General features: G+C 42.6%; 1 protein-coding gene across 1 annotated transcript; it reads left to right on the plus strand.

Moving 5' to 3' along the window:
- Positions 1-8,872: 8,872 nt before the first annotated feature.
- Cldn25 (claudin 25) lies at positions 8,873-9,562 on the plus strand. The gene has a single exon (XM_010629480.1). It carries the CDS (start codon positions 8,873-8,875, stop codon positions 9,560-9,562), a length of 690 nt encoding a protein of 229 aa, XP_010627782.1.
- Positions 9,563-13,931: the final 4,369 nt, after the last annotated feature.

Here is a 13,931-nt window from a genome sequence, read left to right on the forward strand (position 1 = left end):
CAAAAAAAAAAAAAAAAAAAAAAAAAAAAAAAAAAAAAAGCAAGACCCAGTACTGCACTCTGGGTACAGATAAGTAAATGGGCATCCATAATGCATATTGAGCCTACTGTTTTTAATTATATCCATAATGTGAGCAATCTTGCTAAGGCTGGCTCTGAGGATCTTGGTAATTCATCTAAAATCTTTCTTTGCTATACTTTCTCCCTCCACAGGAAGCCTGAAAATCTGACCTGTTCCTTCTCATATTTGGGCTCTACATTCCCAATTTAATAGTAAAGTTACTTTCTCACATCAAAGACAGCTTAACAGTTATTATCCCTTTTCTTGTTGTTGTTTAATAGTTTTTTTTTTCTTCAGCTCAGCAAGTGAGCCACAACACCCCAAGGTAGTTGGAGAGCAAATAATCCCCAAGAGGTAAGGCCTTTAGCCCCGCCCAGCAGGAAGTAGCTGTCTTAGGATGACTACCTTCACTCTCTCAGCACCCCATAAAGAATCAGAGGATATGTATCACTTGGGGAAATGAAGTAGAAGATCAGGGTATGGCAAAGCTGGCTAGGAAAGTAGGCATCACCAGTTAATTACAAAATCCCAGGACACATGCATAGAACAGTTCCCCAAGCCCTGCATGTGGACTTCTCATGAGAACTCAAGCAGGTTTTTGATAGGATAGTCCAGATATGATGTCAGCCTGAGGAGCAGATGATACAAAAAGGACAGTCATCATTGAGTTCTCTGCTACTGTGTTCTTTCACTCTAGCCCACTCTTTCTGTACAGTGTACTTCTTTTCCTACTTCCCTACCTGCCACAAACTTGCTCTGAGAGACTATTTCTTTTCTTATTTTTAATAAATGTAAAGTTTTGCTATTTAAAAAAATGATGCATATACCCATGGGCATGCATTGCAGATTGCCTTGGTCCTCTTTAGTCCTCTTTATCAGGGCAGGAAGTGTGGGTCTTAGCTGGCCTAGCCTCTCTCTGGGTGTGGGAACAGTAAATCCTCCAGAGCCATGAGTCAGGTACATTGGCTACCTGACACCAGAGCAGAGTCCAGGTGATGTTTGGTATAGTCACGTTCCAGGTAGCCAGTTTTAAGCAGGCACTGTTTCACCTTGGGTTTTCCCTTGGACAACTTGGATATGCTTAAAGTATTGCCAATTGTGACAGTTGTGATTTTTGGTCTGTATTTTTTTTCTCAGCCCTTCTTCTTTCATCCTCAACTATATTGTAATTTTTGGACACAGAAAAGGCCATGTTCAACAGTTGGGTCATATTTGATTGTTTTTTTGTTTTTTGTTTTTTTTGGTACCAGCGATTGAACTCGGGTCCTTGTGCTTGCAAGGCAGGCCACCGAACCGCTGAACTAAATCCCCGGCCTGGGTCATATTTGAAAATACTGTGCCTCCCTGGGGCAGTAGCCTCTGGTGGAAACAAGTGGGAGAGACCCACATCCCTCTGAGACAGACAGTTGTAGAAAACAGTATTGTCATTGGTTTTTTATTTGTTTTTGTACCAGGAATCAAACTAAGTGCCTCATGCTTGCCAGACAGGTGCTATGCCACTGAGTTACCTCCCAGCCTGACAGTATTATTACTGGAATCACCTGGCTTTTGATTTTCCTGGATAACTACACCAAAATGCTATCATGTAGCTCCTTCTAAAAGTGGCTTACAAAATAGACATTACTGGGTTCCGGGTTACTCACTGCTCCTTCTGGAGTTAGATCCAGGTTCTTCTTGTCTCAAACAAAGAATTGAGTGAAACAAGCAAAAAGGCAGTGGCAAAGTTTATTTGAACAAGTGAGAGTGAAGAATGAAAGGCCAGGGATTTAGCTCAGTGGTTCTGCCACCTGCTTCACAAGTGCAAGGGCTTGATTTCAATCCCTAGTACCCCCCCCCAAAAAAAAGTGAAGAATGAGAGAAAAATTGGCTCTGCAGAGCAAGCTTGGGCCAACACCCTGGAGGATGCAGTGCAGGCCATCATGAGGAAAGCCACAAGAGCAAACGCTTCTTGGAATCTGTCCTTTTAAGCTGTCCAAATCTCAAGGAAACTCAGGAGAAATTCTATATATGGGTCAATGCTGGGACCCCATATTTCTGGCTACGTCAGTTCTAGGCCATCCTATTAAAAACCTGCTCATGAGAAGTCCATGTGCAGGGATTTGGGAACTGTTCTGTGCATGTGTTCTGGGATCTTGTAATCAACAGATCAGGTCTACTTCCCCAGCCAACTCTGCCACAACCTAACCTCCTCCTCTTTCAGTATCATCAATGATATCAACTTTTTCCTTTGGAGGCCTCTTTCTTTCTTTCTTTCTTTCTTTGCTACCAGGGATTGAACTCCGGACCTTGCACTTGTGAGGCAGGTGCTGGCAACATTGAACTAAATCCCCAGCCCTAAGCATCTTTAAGTACCATATTTCTTGGGCCTTCACAGAGATAAAGAACCATAAAACAGATGGGATTTTATACCACTGAACACATGGGATTTCATACCACTTTCCTCACCCTTTGCAAAAACAATCTGACTAAAAATACTCTAAAACCTAACGGTGAAGTCACTGGATTCTCATGGTGCACTGGTCTAATGATTTTTACAGAGAGATGGGTAGAGCTCCTCAGGGTCTGCACTAGACACTCCCAAAAGCCACTCGAGAAACATTAAACTCCTAAGAGTTTTCAGAGAGGAAACCCCACAACTCCCTTAGCTCCTTGAAAAACACTTAAGAGACCAGCATGGAAGCCCACCTGGGGGCGCCCTTGTATCAGGGTAGAGCCATCCCACAGTCCATAGCTACCAGAGAAACAATATCTCTTATATTTATCACAATAATGCATCAGAATCCCTGATCTGAAGCCATATTACAAAACTACTGTGATAAAAACAGCATAGTATTGTCCAAAAAATAAAACTCAAGATCAATGGAACAGAGTAGAAGGGGCAGAAACAACTGATTCACTCTCCACTACCTTATCTTTGATAAAGGGGCCAACTCCTTCAATGGAATAAAGATATACAAATGCAAATTAAAATAACACTGAGATTCCATCCACTCCAGAAAGAATGACTATCACCAAGAAATCAACAAATAATAAATGCTGGCGAAACTGTGTGGAAAAAGGAATAATTCTCCACTGTTATTGGGAGTATAAACTGGTACAACTGATGGGGAAATCAGTATGGTGATTCCTCAAAAAACTAAAATTAGAGATTCAATTTAACCCAGCTATTTCTCTTCTTAGTATCTTCCTGAAAATATTAAGAGCATCATACCAAAAGGATATATTCATACCCATGTTTATAGCAGCACAATTTGTAACAGATGAATCTTGGAAACAGCCTAGATGCTCATCAATGGATGAATGGATAAAGAAAATGTGGTTTTTATATGCAGTAGAATACTACTCTCTCACAAGGAAGAATAAAATTGAGTAATTTGTAGGCAAATGATGTACCTAGAGACCATGCTTTTAAGTGAATTAAATCAGACACATATGTTGAAATATCACATTGTTGTCCTTGTGTGACAAACAAAAAGTGTAAATAAGGACCCAAATGGATGATAGATATTGAGAAGTATGACGAATATGTTCAAATGGGAAGGAGAAAAAGGAAGGGAGGAGAGGGTAGGGAAGGAAGGGAAAGAATAAGGGGAAAAAAAGAAAATAGAAGAAAAAAATAGAAACAAAACTTTAGTAAATAAGGAGGGGGAGAAGAGTTGAAGGGGGAAGGGGAATGGGGAAAAAGAATCAAGATACATCAGGTACAGGCATGAATTCTTTATGATGAATGTGATCATTACACATATCAAAAGTATACCGATATAATTAATTAATAAAAGTAGACTTTTTCCCCTGAAAAAAGAGTTGGTACTTTTTTTAAGGCAGTAAAGATAGAGGCCTCTTTTTAGCATTTAAGAGGGGGAAAAAAACCCTTTAAAAGTTATAAATACAGTGCTAGTGATTTAGCTCAGTGGTGCCTCTGCCTGCCTTGCAAGCACAAGGACCCAAGTTCAATCCCTGGTACCCCCCCCAAAAAAAAGTTCTAAGTATAAGGTTAGCACGACTTTTGCATACTCATAGCCTCTTGAGTTGACTTTTACTGGCTGTTCCTTTGTTCTGCTCAGGGACCCAAATATATGTTTCTAAACTACTTGAATTTCTGTTAGAAAAAAAAGAGAAAGAGAAGGGATCTAACCCAATTCAGAAAAGAAGTGGGGAGGAGGCCCGTATCATCCCTAAAAGTTGAAGCTTTAGCTCTTATCTATAAGAGTGAGATTTCGTTTTGTCCATGATTTCAGTTCAAAAAAAGAAAATGGCAAACAACATGAGGCAACCATATGACCAACCCATGCAACCAACCAAAATAGCTGAGAAACATGGCAGAGCCATCCATGTAACTGACTCGCATGATGAAACAAAATGCCCGCCAAACATAACAGAAACATGTGACTAACATTAGGAACCAGAATGACCAAATATGGCAGCAGGGAGGACTAGGATGAAAAAAAAAGGCCCCAAGTAAGTGACTCACTAAGGATATTCAGAGATAAAAGGCCATCAAGGGGAAAAGCACAAATCAGACGTTGAGCACAATCAGGTTCTCAAAAGAGTGAACATAGTATCAGGGAAAACAAAAACATGAGGGCAAAAAAAGCATACTAAGCACAAGGTTGTACACATGAAACCTGAACAATCTATTCTGCACTGGGTTAACAGGCTCTCAGGTAGCTCGTAAGTGACTTGCACCCACAATGAGCAACCAAAATGAGAAACAGAAGGAAGAAAAGGAATGATAAACTGAGGTATACCTGTGGTCCTCTCTTGCCAGAAGGAAAAAGCACAGAGGCCATGTGCTTCCCCTCCCCGCTTTCACATGATGGGACACAGTAGGAAACTGTCCCTCAAGCCATGAAACAACTTCCCTTTGTTCACCAGCTTCCATTAATTTTTACAACCCTCTACCTCCCTGCTTCCCCCTTACAACCAACATTAGAAAAAAGATAAAAGATTTGAGCCCTCCAACACATATAATCCTGTCCTGGGACGGAATGGACAAGAAGAGGACTGAGGTTCTCCTAGAGGAAAGAGAAAGGGAAAGAACAAAATCTAAGCCACTCCTTCTTGGCTTGAGTCCATAGAAACAAAACTGTCCAAAGGGCCTCACCTCCTCCTGGCTAGCTTCACCAAAATGTTACCAGGTTCCAGGGTTCTGGGGTCTCCTAGAGATGTTTTCTAGGTTCTTCTTATCCTGAACAAAGAACTAGACAAAACAAGCACCTAAGGTAGCAATCTTTTACATTTATTAAAGGTAGGAAAAGAAACACATTCTGCAGAATAGGTGAAGGCCAGTTAAAAGTAGGAATAGAAGCATGCTCCAGCGAGCGAGAGCAGGAAAAGCCTCACAACTGCCACAGATGGTTAATGGCCACTATCTTTTGTATTTCCCACTCCTCAGGCTGAGATCAGGTCTTGAAAACGTGCTTGAGTTCTCATGAAAAGAACTGAATGCTGGAAACCTTGGCAGTAGGCTCCAGTCTCCTGCTCAGTATGCAACACAAGGCTGAGAACAGGAATAAAAGAACTAAAAGAGACAGAGAAACTGGAAATCCAGGATGGCCAATGCTGCTTAATTAGCAAAAGGCATTCATCAGTTTGAGCCACTCATTTTTATTAGTAATCAATTGGGGTAAAGGGAAGCTATGTGCAAGGGTGGGACCACCTGTGAGGATATGTAATTGCGTAATTTGTATGGATACTAATGGAGGCAAGGCTTGTAAAGGAAAAAGACAAAGCATTCTCAAATTAGGAACAGAACAGACAAAATATATGGTTGTAATCAGAACACTGTCCTTCTAGTTAAGAAGGTTTTAATTGTGGGAACGGAAATTTAGGTGCAGGTTACTCTGACCTCAGCACATAGGCTTCAGCCAGACTCACTTCTATAAACAAGCCAATTGTGGGGTTAATTTTACACCCTGCCCTGCTTACTGCCTGCTTTGGGCACAATCAATATTGCACTTCCTCACAACTGAAGATTGATTCAGGTATAGGGATTGGGTATGGGTCTCCCGAATCTCTGTGATTGACACCAACTTTCCCAGTCAGTTTGCCATGCCTTAATCTCCTACTTCAGTACTACTTTGAAGTTGAGGTCCTGAGATCTTCCTCCAGGAAACCAGTCCATATGTACCCACAAACACAACTGCTTTTTCCTACTCTTAGGCAGAGCAGCAGCCACTTGAAGAGGTGAAGATTGTTCCTTAGGATCCAAGGAAAAGACAAGGAAGAGCCAGAATATGGCTAAAGAAGGTGAATGAAAAAAAAAACATACAGAATAGACCATGTCTACTATGCACAGTCAATGCATCAAGAAATGAATGCCTGAATAAGTAAAAAAAAAATCAATAAATTAATGGGTTTTGTTGTCCCTTAGGAACCTGACTTTTTTCTTAGTTCACCTTTAGCATAGTTTCTATGTCTCTCTGTTCACAAATTTTCACAAACCATCAGGAAGATGCAAACAAATCAGAAGCAACGTCTGACCTTTAAAGGTTGATACGTAAGTGGCACAGCAGTATTCTGAAAGCAAACTACCAAACATCCATTCTGGGCCCATACAGTGGAAGTGGAAAGCATCTCCAAGTTGGCATAGTATTTTGCCATCATGTTTATTACCATGTGTAGTTGTCCTAAAAGCAGCAGCAGGGTCCTCACTGTGCCCCCATAGGAAGGAAGAGACCTGCCCACTTGTCCTGTTGCCACTGAGATCAAAATACCAACTCCTAACCAGATCTGTTCCTTGGTTCCCCTCACACCTGGCTTTTAAAAAAGTTATTATGTGTGGCATTTCTTGCTTATAAAATTATTAAATTCTAAATTTATAAACTATATAAATAAGCACAAATAAAAAGGTGAAAGCTACTCATAGTCTTGTCATCAGTATAACCATGGTTAACATTTTATATGAAAATAACACTTTTTATGAAAATAAAATTGCATCCCATAGACTATATTTTTGGGTTGTTGTTGTTGTTGTTGTTTTGGTACCAGGGATGGAACTCAGGACTTTGCACTTGCGAGGCAGGTGTGGTGCCACTGAGCTAAATCCCTGGCCCATATACTATATATAGAAGAATTTGATTACCCTTGGAGTTTGGGATTAGCCTGGGCTGGATCTGTATTATGTGACGATTCTTAGTTCTTGGATCCTCCCCTTAGAAGAAGGGAACTTACTTATATCAGAAATAGAATTTTGATATGCACTTTGTGGAGTAACAAGTGAGTAGCTTTGTTGGAAACGTAGTACACTGGGGAAAGATCCAAGTGGCAGAGCCTACAGGTGGCAACTTCCAGTAATGAAAGTACACCCTCAAGAAGGGAGGGCTGGCAAGGCCAGAAATGGCAACTGCTATGTGGAGGGTTTTCTCCTATAAGGTATAGTGATCAGGCACTACAGAATGAATGGGAATCACAGCCTCATTTATTGTCCTAAGGATCAACACCAGTGGTGGCAAAACTATGGCACATGTGCCACATTGAGCACACAGAGCCTTCTCTGTCAGCCCACAAGCCAAGTCACTTCAGCAGTGGAGCACTGGATAACAGTTTTTTTCTTTTTTCTTTTCTTTTTTTTTTTTTAACAGTTGGGTTTGTTTTTGTTTTTTTGTTTTTTTTTCTAAACTAAAACCTCATTATTCAGGTTTAACAGTGGCACTTGGTGATAAATAAATGGGTTAGGGGTTGCACTTTGGGCACTTGATCTCTAAAAGGTTTGCCATCACTATCCTATACTAATTGGTATTCTCTACTACCTTTTCGATAGCTCAAATGGATACTTTATAGGGGGAATTACAGGGCCTGAGAATTTGATGGTCCAGAAACTTGGAGATTAGAGACTGAAGACCTGTTTTGGCTCCTGGCTTCATAGTATAGTTAGTGTCTCTGATTAGAAACGTGGGTTGGGTCTTTGAGCTGGATTATGATGGGACTAGCAGTAAGTGCCCTTTTGAGGACTCCTTCAGCCCATACTTCGGGGTCTGTTCCATTGAAATGGGGCCAGGGTCAATGCCCTGGACCTCTCCTGGCAGAGCCAGAAAAGATCCCATATTTTCTATCAGGGACTTAAAGGTCAAGCTGAACTGAGATTGGGCATCATGAAGAAATGGTGGCTGATTATCATTTTATTCTAGGCAGAGCACAGAGGTAGGGAGGATCCAAGAACTGAGACACCAACACAACACAGATCATCTCCCAGCCCAGGCCAATCCCCAAGTTCCTGTGAATTTTCTCACATAACACTATATCAAAAACATTTTTCATGTCATCACAATTTCTTTTACGTCACCTCAAAATACTACCCAATATTAAGCAATATTTACAATTATTAAAAACATTTTAATGGACAATTTATAAGTCTTTGAAAACTACTATTCACAAAAAAATAAATTCCTGGAGACAAGGTGTTGCATCAGAGTCTGCAAGACTCTGAACATGAAGTCATACTGCCCTCCAGAAAGATTATATCAATGTTGTGTTCTCAGAGCATTATCCTTGTGATCTCAGAGCTGGGGAGTGATTTTAACTCTATGAATGTATTTACCAAATACATATTGATGACTTACCAGATGCCTTTTTGCCTCTCATGGGACCTTCTTCCAGAATCCACCCCCACGTCCAATCTTGAATACACTTCCTAAACCTAAATATTGTCAAATTCCTGACACCTGCCTCAGCTGCTGCCCAGAAAACTAAGGCAGACATCCTCTCTACACGTGAAAGGCTTCCAACCCCGCCTCCAGAAAAGTAGTCCCTGCTAACCATTCCCTGAGTCACTTGTCCTCTTTATTCTTCTCCCTCTGAGGCCAGAGCAACTATGGCCTGGAGTTTCCGTGGGAAACTACAGCTTGCAGGACTGTTCCTCTCTCTCCTTGGTTGGGTCTGCTCCTGTGTCACCATTGTCCTGCCCCAGTGGAAGACTTTCAATACGGAATTGAATGAAATGGATACCTGGATGATGGGGCTTTGGGAGGCCTGCATAAATCGTGAGGAAGTTGGCGTTGTGTGCAAGACCTTCAACTCCTTCTTGTCTCTTCCCCGGGAGCTACAGGTAGCACGCGTATTGATGTTAGTTTCCCAAGGCCTGGGATTATTGGGGCTTCTGTTGTCTGTCTGTGGATCTGAATGTTGCCAGTTTCACAAGACCACGAAGGTACTCAAGAGACGCCTTTGCCTCCTGGGAGGAACTTTGGAGACATTAGCTTCAACCACTACCCTCTTTCCAGTCTCCTCGGTGGCTCATGCCATAGTCCAGGAGTTCTGGGACGACGGAATCCCTGAGATTGTACCACGGTGGGAGTTTGGAGACGCCCTTTTTCTGGGCTGGGCTGCTGGTCTTTTCCTGGCTGTTGGTGGACTGCTCCTTATTGTTTCTACCTGCCTGGGAAAAGAAAACGGGCCTTCTCCCCGGATGGCTGATTCCACAGCCTCACCATCCTGGGCTCCAGCGGAGGAATCAAATGACGCCTCCCACCTCATGCAAAAACCTGTAAACCTGGATGTGTAGGAAGGGCTTCTGCCAAGGAATCACTGCGATTAAAGGAATGCCAGTAGAATTCTCTTTCTTGTCCTTTATCAATCTCTATTTGATTGCATCATTTTGGGGAGAGCAGTCGCGGTTCCATTTCTCAAGGATTTAATTATCTTGATGAGAAAGTGACCTTCACTTCAGAATGCAAAGTCAGGACACAGTGTCTAACAAACATGTTTATTTGTTTGCTTTGAAACAGGCTCTCACTTTGTCATTCAGGCTGGCCTTGAACTTGCTATGTAGCCCATGCTTGCCTCAAACTTGCAGGGATCCTCCTACTTTAGCCTGGGATTGCAGAAATGCACCACTATGCCCAAACATGTTTATCCCATTTGTGATTTTATTTATATACAAATGCTTTCAACTTCAGAGTATTATATCTTTGATCTTTGTGCCATATATAAGAAAAACACTTAACAAAGTTGGGTCCATCGGAGAAAATCTAGTGTTAAGAGGCACTGTGTTACGTGTAGCCAGAAGAGCTGGTGAAGGTGCCTCAGCAAAAGAAAATGAGGTTCTGACCCAGAATAGCACCTCAGGGCAGAGAGCTTCCTGTAATCCATTTTTCAGTCGCACATGTGGTTTGAAACAGAGGCTCTAGCCAGGTTTAGCAGGGCACACCTGTAATCCCAGCACTCTGGGAGGCTGAGGCAGAAATAGTAAGTTTGAGCTTTGCCAGGGCAACTTGGGGATTAAGCAAGACCCTGTCTCAAAATAAAAATACAAACAAATCAAAAAGAGCTAAGGGTTGTTGGGGCTGGCAGGCTGAAAGGGTGTCCAGTCAGGTGAGATTCCTAAAGAAAAGAACATACATGGAACAGACATCACCAGAAAGCAGGAACCAAACTTTAATTTTACAACATAAGGGCAGCATCAGAGCGTGAGAGTTGGAAATGCAGCTGCAGAGTTTGAGAGCTGTGAGTCCTTTTTTATCAGCTTTTCTTAGGCACACTTAGGCCACACAGCCGTGCAACCTTGCATAGCCATGTGGTCGTCCATGCTAACTTATTGTAACAAAGTCAGTCATGCACTTGTGCTAAACGACTTTCTATCCTTAGACGCCTAGGCTTTCACACATCTGCCAGTGGCCCCTTAAGGGGTATAGCTCAGTGTGAAGGCCCTGCATTCAATCTCCAGAACTGAAAGAAAAAATAAAAAGCAGCCTCTGAATTGACCTTTGCTGTTTTGTAGTTTCTTAGTATCCCAAAGGGAAGACCTGTTCTTACTACTGCTATGTTACGAGGTTATGTGTGATCTGCTGTCTTCTCACTGAAGGTAAAGTAACAGAGTAAGTGTTAAGGTGACCAACCCTTATGATTTGCCCAGGACTTAGTATTCCCATTACTGTAATTTACCAGTCTCAGGCACTCTGGGACAATCTGATTATCTCAGGGCAGCTGTGCCCATCACTACCCAAGAATGATCGAGTCTTCAGAAATGTTTTTACCATGTGTGAAACCACATTACAAACCCCCTAAAGTCTCAGCTGGGCATGGTGCACACACCTGTAATCGCAGCACAGAAACCCTCAAAAGCACCCCTTAAACTTTAACCTGAATGTTAACTGACCTGCCCAAACTGTGGCTACAAATGCAGCCCCTTCTGTCAAATTAACATCTTTGCTTTCCCTACATGCACCAATAGGCTCTCTGCCTAACTACCCACCCAGGGCTTCCTCAGGAATTTCCGCAATTCCACTGTGATCACACTGCATACACCCCTGCTCCCCTCATACCTCCTGTCCCCACTCCTATAACCAGTTGAAGAAGCATCACCACTGACCCTGATAACAATTCCCACAGCACAGCGGTGCCCGGGGTCTTCAAATAGGCCACTTCTCCAGGCTCAGAGTTACGCTGGAGTCCTCAAAGAACTGAGGAGGTGTTTAGCTTTGCTAGGCAAAGGTATTGGGAGCCATGCTACATAATTTTGGGGGAAAAATAATTTCATAATTAAAGTATGACTATAACCATCTAAGGCCCAAGGTCACCTTGCCCAAGAGCTGGCCATGGCATGCGGAAACAGAACTCTATTTTGCTTCCTGTCACAAGTTGAGACCTCAATGGTGTGGTGATACTGTGCTGCTCAAGGAGAAGAGTACATCAGCAGAAGTCATCTCGGTTCTTTGAGAACCACCGAGTAGTAATAAAAAAAGAGAGAAAAGTTTGACCTTGGGGAAGGACAGATTCCTTATTAGCCTGCAATCTCATCCCACCTACTATTGTAAGAACGGCTTACTCCTTACTGCCCTCATCAACATAGGATCCTCATCAACACAGAATTACTGCTGCCCACTAAGTCACCTGGATGCTCCCTCCAGTTATTGTGTGTACCCAATAAATAGTAGCTAGCTAGAAGGGTTTTTGTCTCTGCCCACTCTGAGGCACTGACCTCCCAGTGAAAAGTACCACTTTCTGCTCAGGTACTATTCCATCTTCAACAAATTCCTTGGGATTTATAGTTTCTCCAGCAAGTTCCTTTTCATTTTATGTTTATTCATTAGCATATATCCACTTGATACAAACAAACCAGAATACTCCTAGGGAAATGCATGCCTAAGTACAAAGGGGCAGTCTGAATCAAGGTTTATCTGGCGCTCTCTGTTAAGTAGAAAACTGCTTCCAAAGCAAGTTTTTTTGGCCATTCCTCAACAGTTTCAATGTTCTTTGAGCCAAGTTCCAATGAGGGTTAAGGCTGGAATAGCCAAGCAGTTTCTTGTGCCTACAGTATCTGTAAAAAGAAACCATTATTCCCCATCTGATCATTTAGTCTCTCATTTAACAAATATATACTGAGCCCCTGCTATGTACAAGAATCTGTGCTGGGAACCAAGGATGAAATGGTGAACAAGACCAAATTTTTGCCGTTCCTCATTAAGGCAAATAGTGGGGGCAGATCTGAATGTACAATCACGCAAATAAATTGTAACTATGACAAACTTTACAAATTAGGAAAGTTACGTGTTCTATAAGATCACAGAATAGGAGAAATTTGACCTAGTCAGGCTGTCATTGGTGGATAAACTAAGGAAGTGGTAACTGTTAAAAAGGTACAGGGTGGAGAGCAGCTCTAGATCAAGAGCAAAGGACATTAGGAGGAGGAAGAAGCCAGACTTTGCAGCACTCAATGAGACTATGGGAAGAATATCGCCATCTCTGTTCTCTAATGAACTGGCAACGTGGAGCTCTGCTAGTGGCTCTGGGCTCTGAAAACCAACTCAACCTGCTACACCTCTGGGCCCTGATGCCACTGGTCAACACCATTTAATGGCAGACACCATTAGTCAACCCTGCCAGCTCTCTGTCAAACCCCATCATTGAAGTGAGGCTTTATTTTAAAAGGGCCTGACCTGCAGCATGGGTGGAGGACTCACTACAGGAGAGGGAAACCTCCTAGTGCAGTGACGGTAAACCTTGTAGAGCTTTCAGTAACAGCCTGCTGTGACGCGCATGCCATAGGTTTGCCACCACTGTCCTAGTCATCCTGAGAAGTGTGATGGGAGTGCTGCTTGTATAGCAACCACAGGCCAGTGATGGCTTCAAATTTGAGCTTGGTGATTGGTCCAATCGGGTAAAAACTCAAACCTGCTGATCCAACCCACTTATGGGTACAAATTAAATTCTGCTGCTTAGTTCAAATTCAAGCCTACTGTAGTAAGGGAAGACACCTCCCTAGATGGGATTGCAGGGCTACCAGGACAGTCACAGTTATCCAGTGGCTGTTCAGCAGCTATTTGATTGACAGCTATTGTGTCTCTGAAAAAATGGTAAGGCTAAAACCAGGGACTCTTCAGGAGGTTTAGCTGTGTTAATCATAGCTTTTTAGAGATTGGAGATCTTAATAATTGTCTCAGCTCCCTCCGTGATCTCTGCAACCATAGAGGCAGTTTCTTCATTGATTCCTCAGAGCCAACAGCCATCTCTGGAGTGGCAGGAGTGGGAGACAGATACTATGTCCTGGCAGCTGAGATGCACCTCCTGTCAGAGAGACCCAGAGATTGGTGCAAAATAACCTGGATGCACACTGAGGCAAGCTGTCCCAGTCCATCAATGAAGGGGCAGTGAAGGAAGAGAGGGAGAGAAGAGGACATTTATCAGTTAAACCACACCCTGCTCTGGTCATGATAAGGGAAAAAGGGAGCGTCAGGAGTTTCTGTCTCAGTGGGAAGCCACACAGGGAGCCTGGGAATGGGGACGCATCCCCAGTGACAGTGATAGTAACTTGCTCCTCCTTTTCTAATGTTTTGTACTTGTGCGGTTTTCCTATTGCACGACTTTGTATGGTTTAAGAGCTTTCAAATCACTTTCAAGTATCTTATTTAATGTACTTTCAAAGGGATTTTTCT

This window comes from Fukomys damarensis, unplaced genomic scaffold (assembly GCF_012274545.1).
Source record: "Fukomys damarensis isolate Sample0158 unplaced genomic scaffold, DMR_v1.0_HiC HiC_scaffold_16, whole genome shotgun sequence".
NCBI lineage: Eukaryota > Metazoa > Chordata > Mammalia > Rodentia > Bathyergidae > Fukomys > Fukomys damarensis.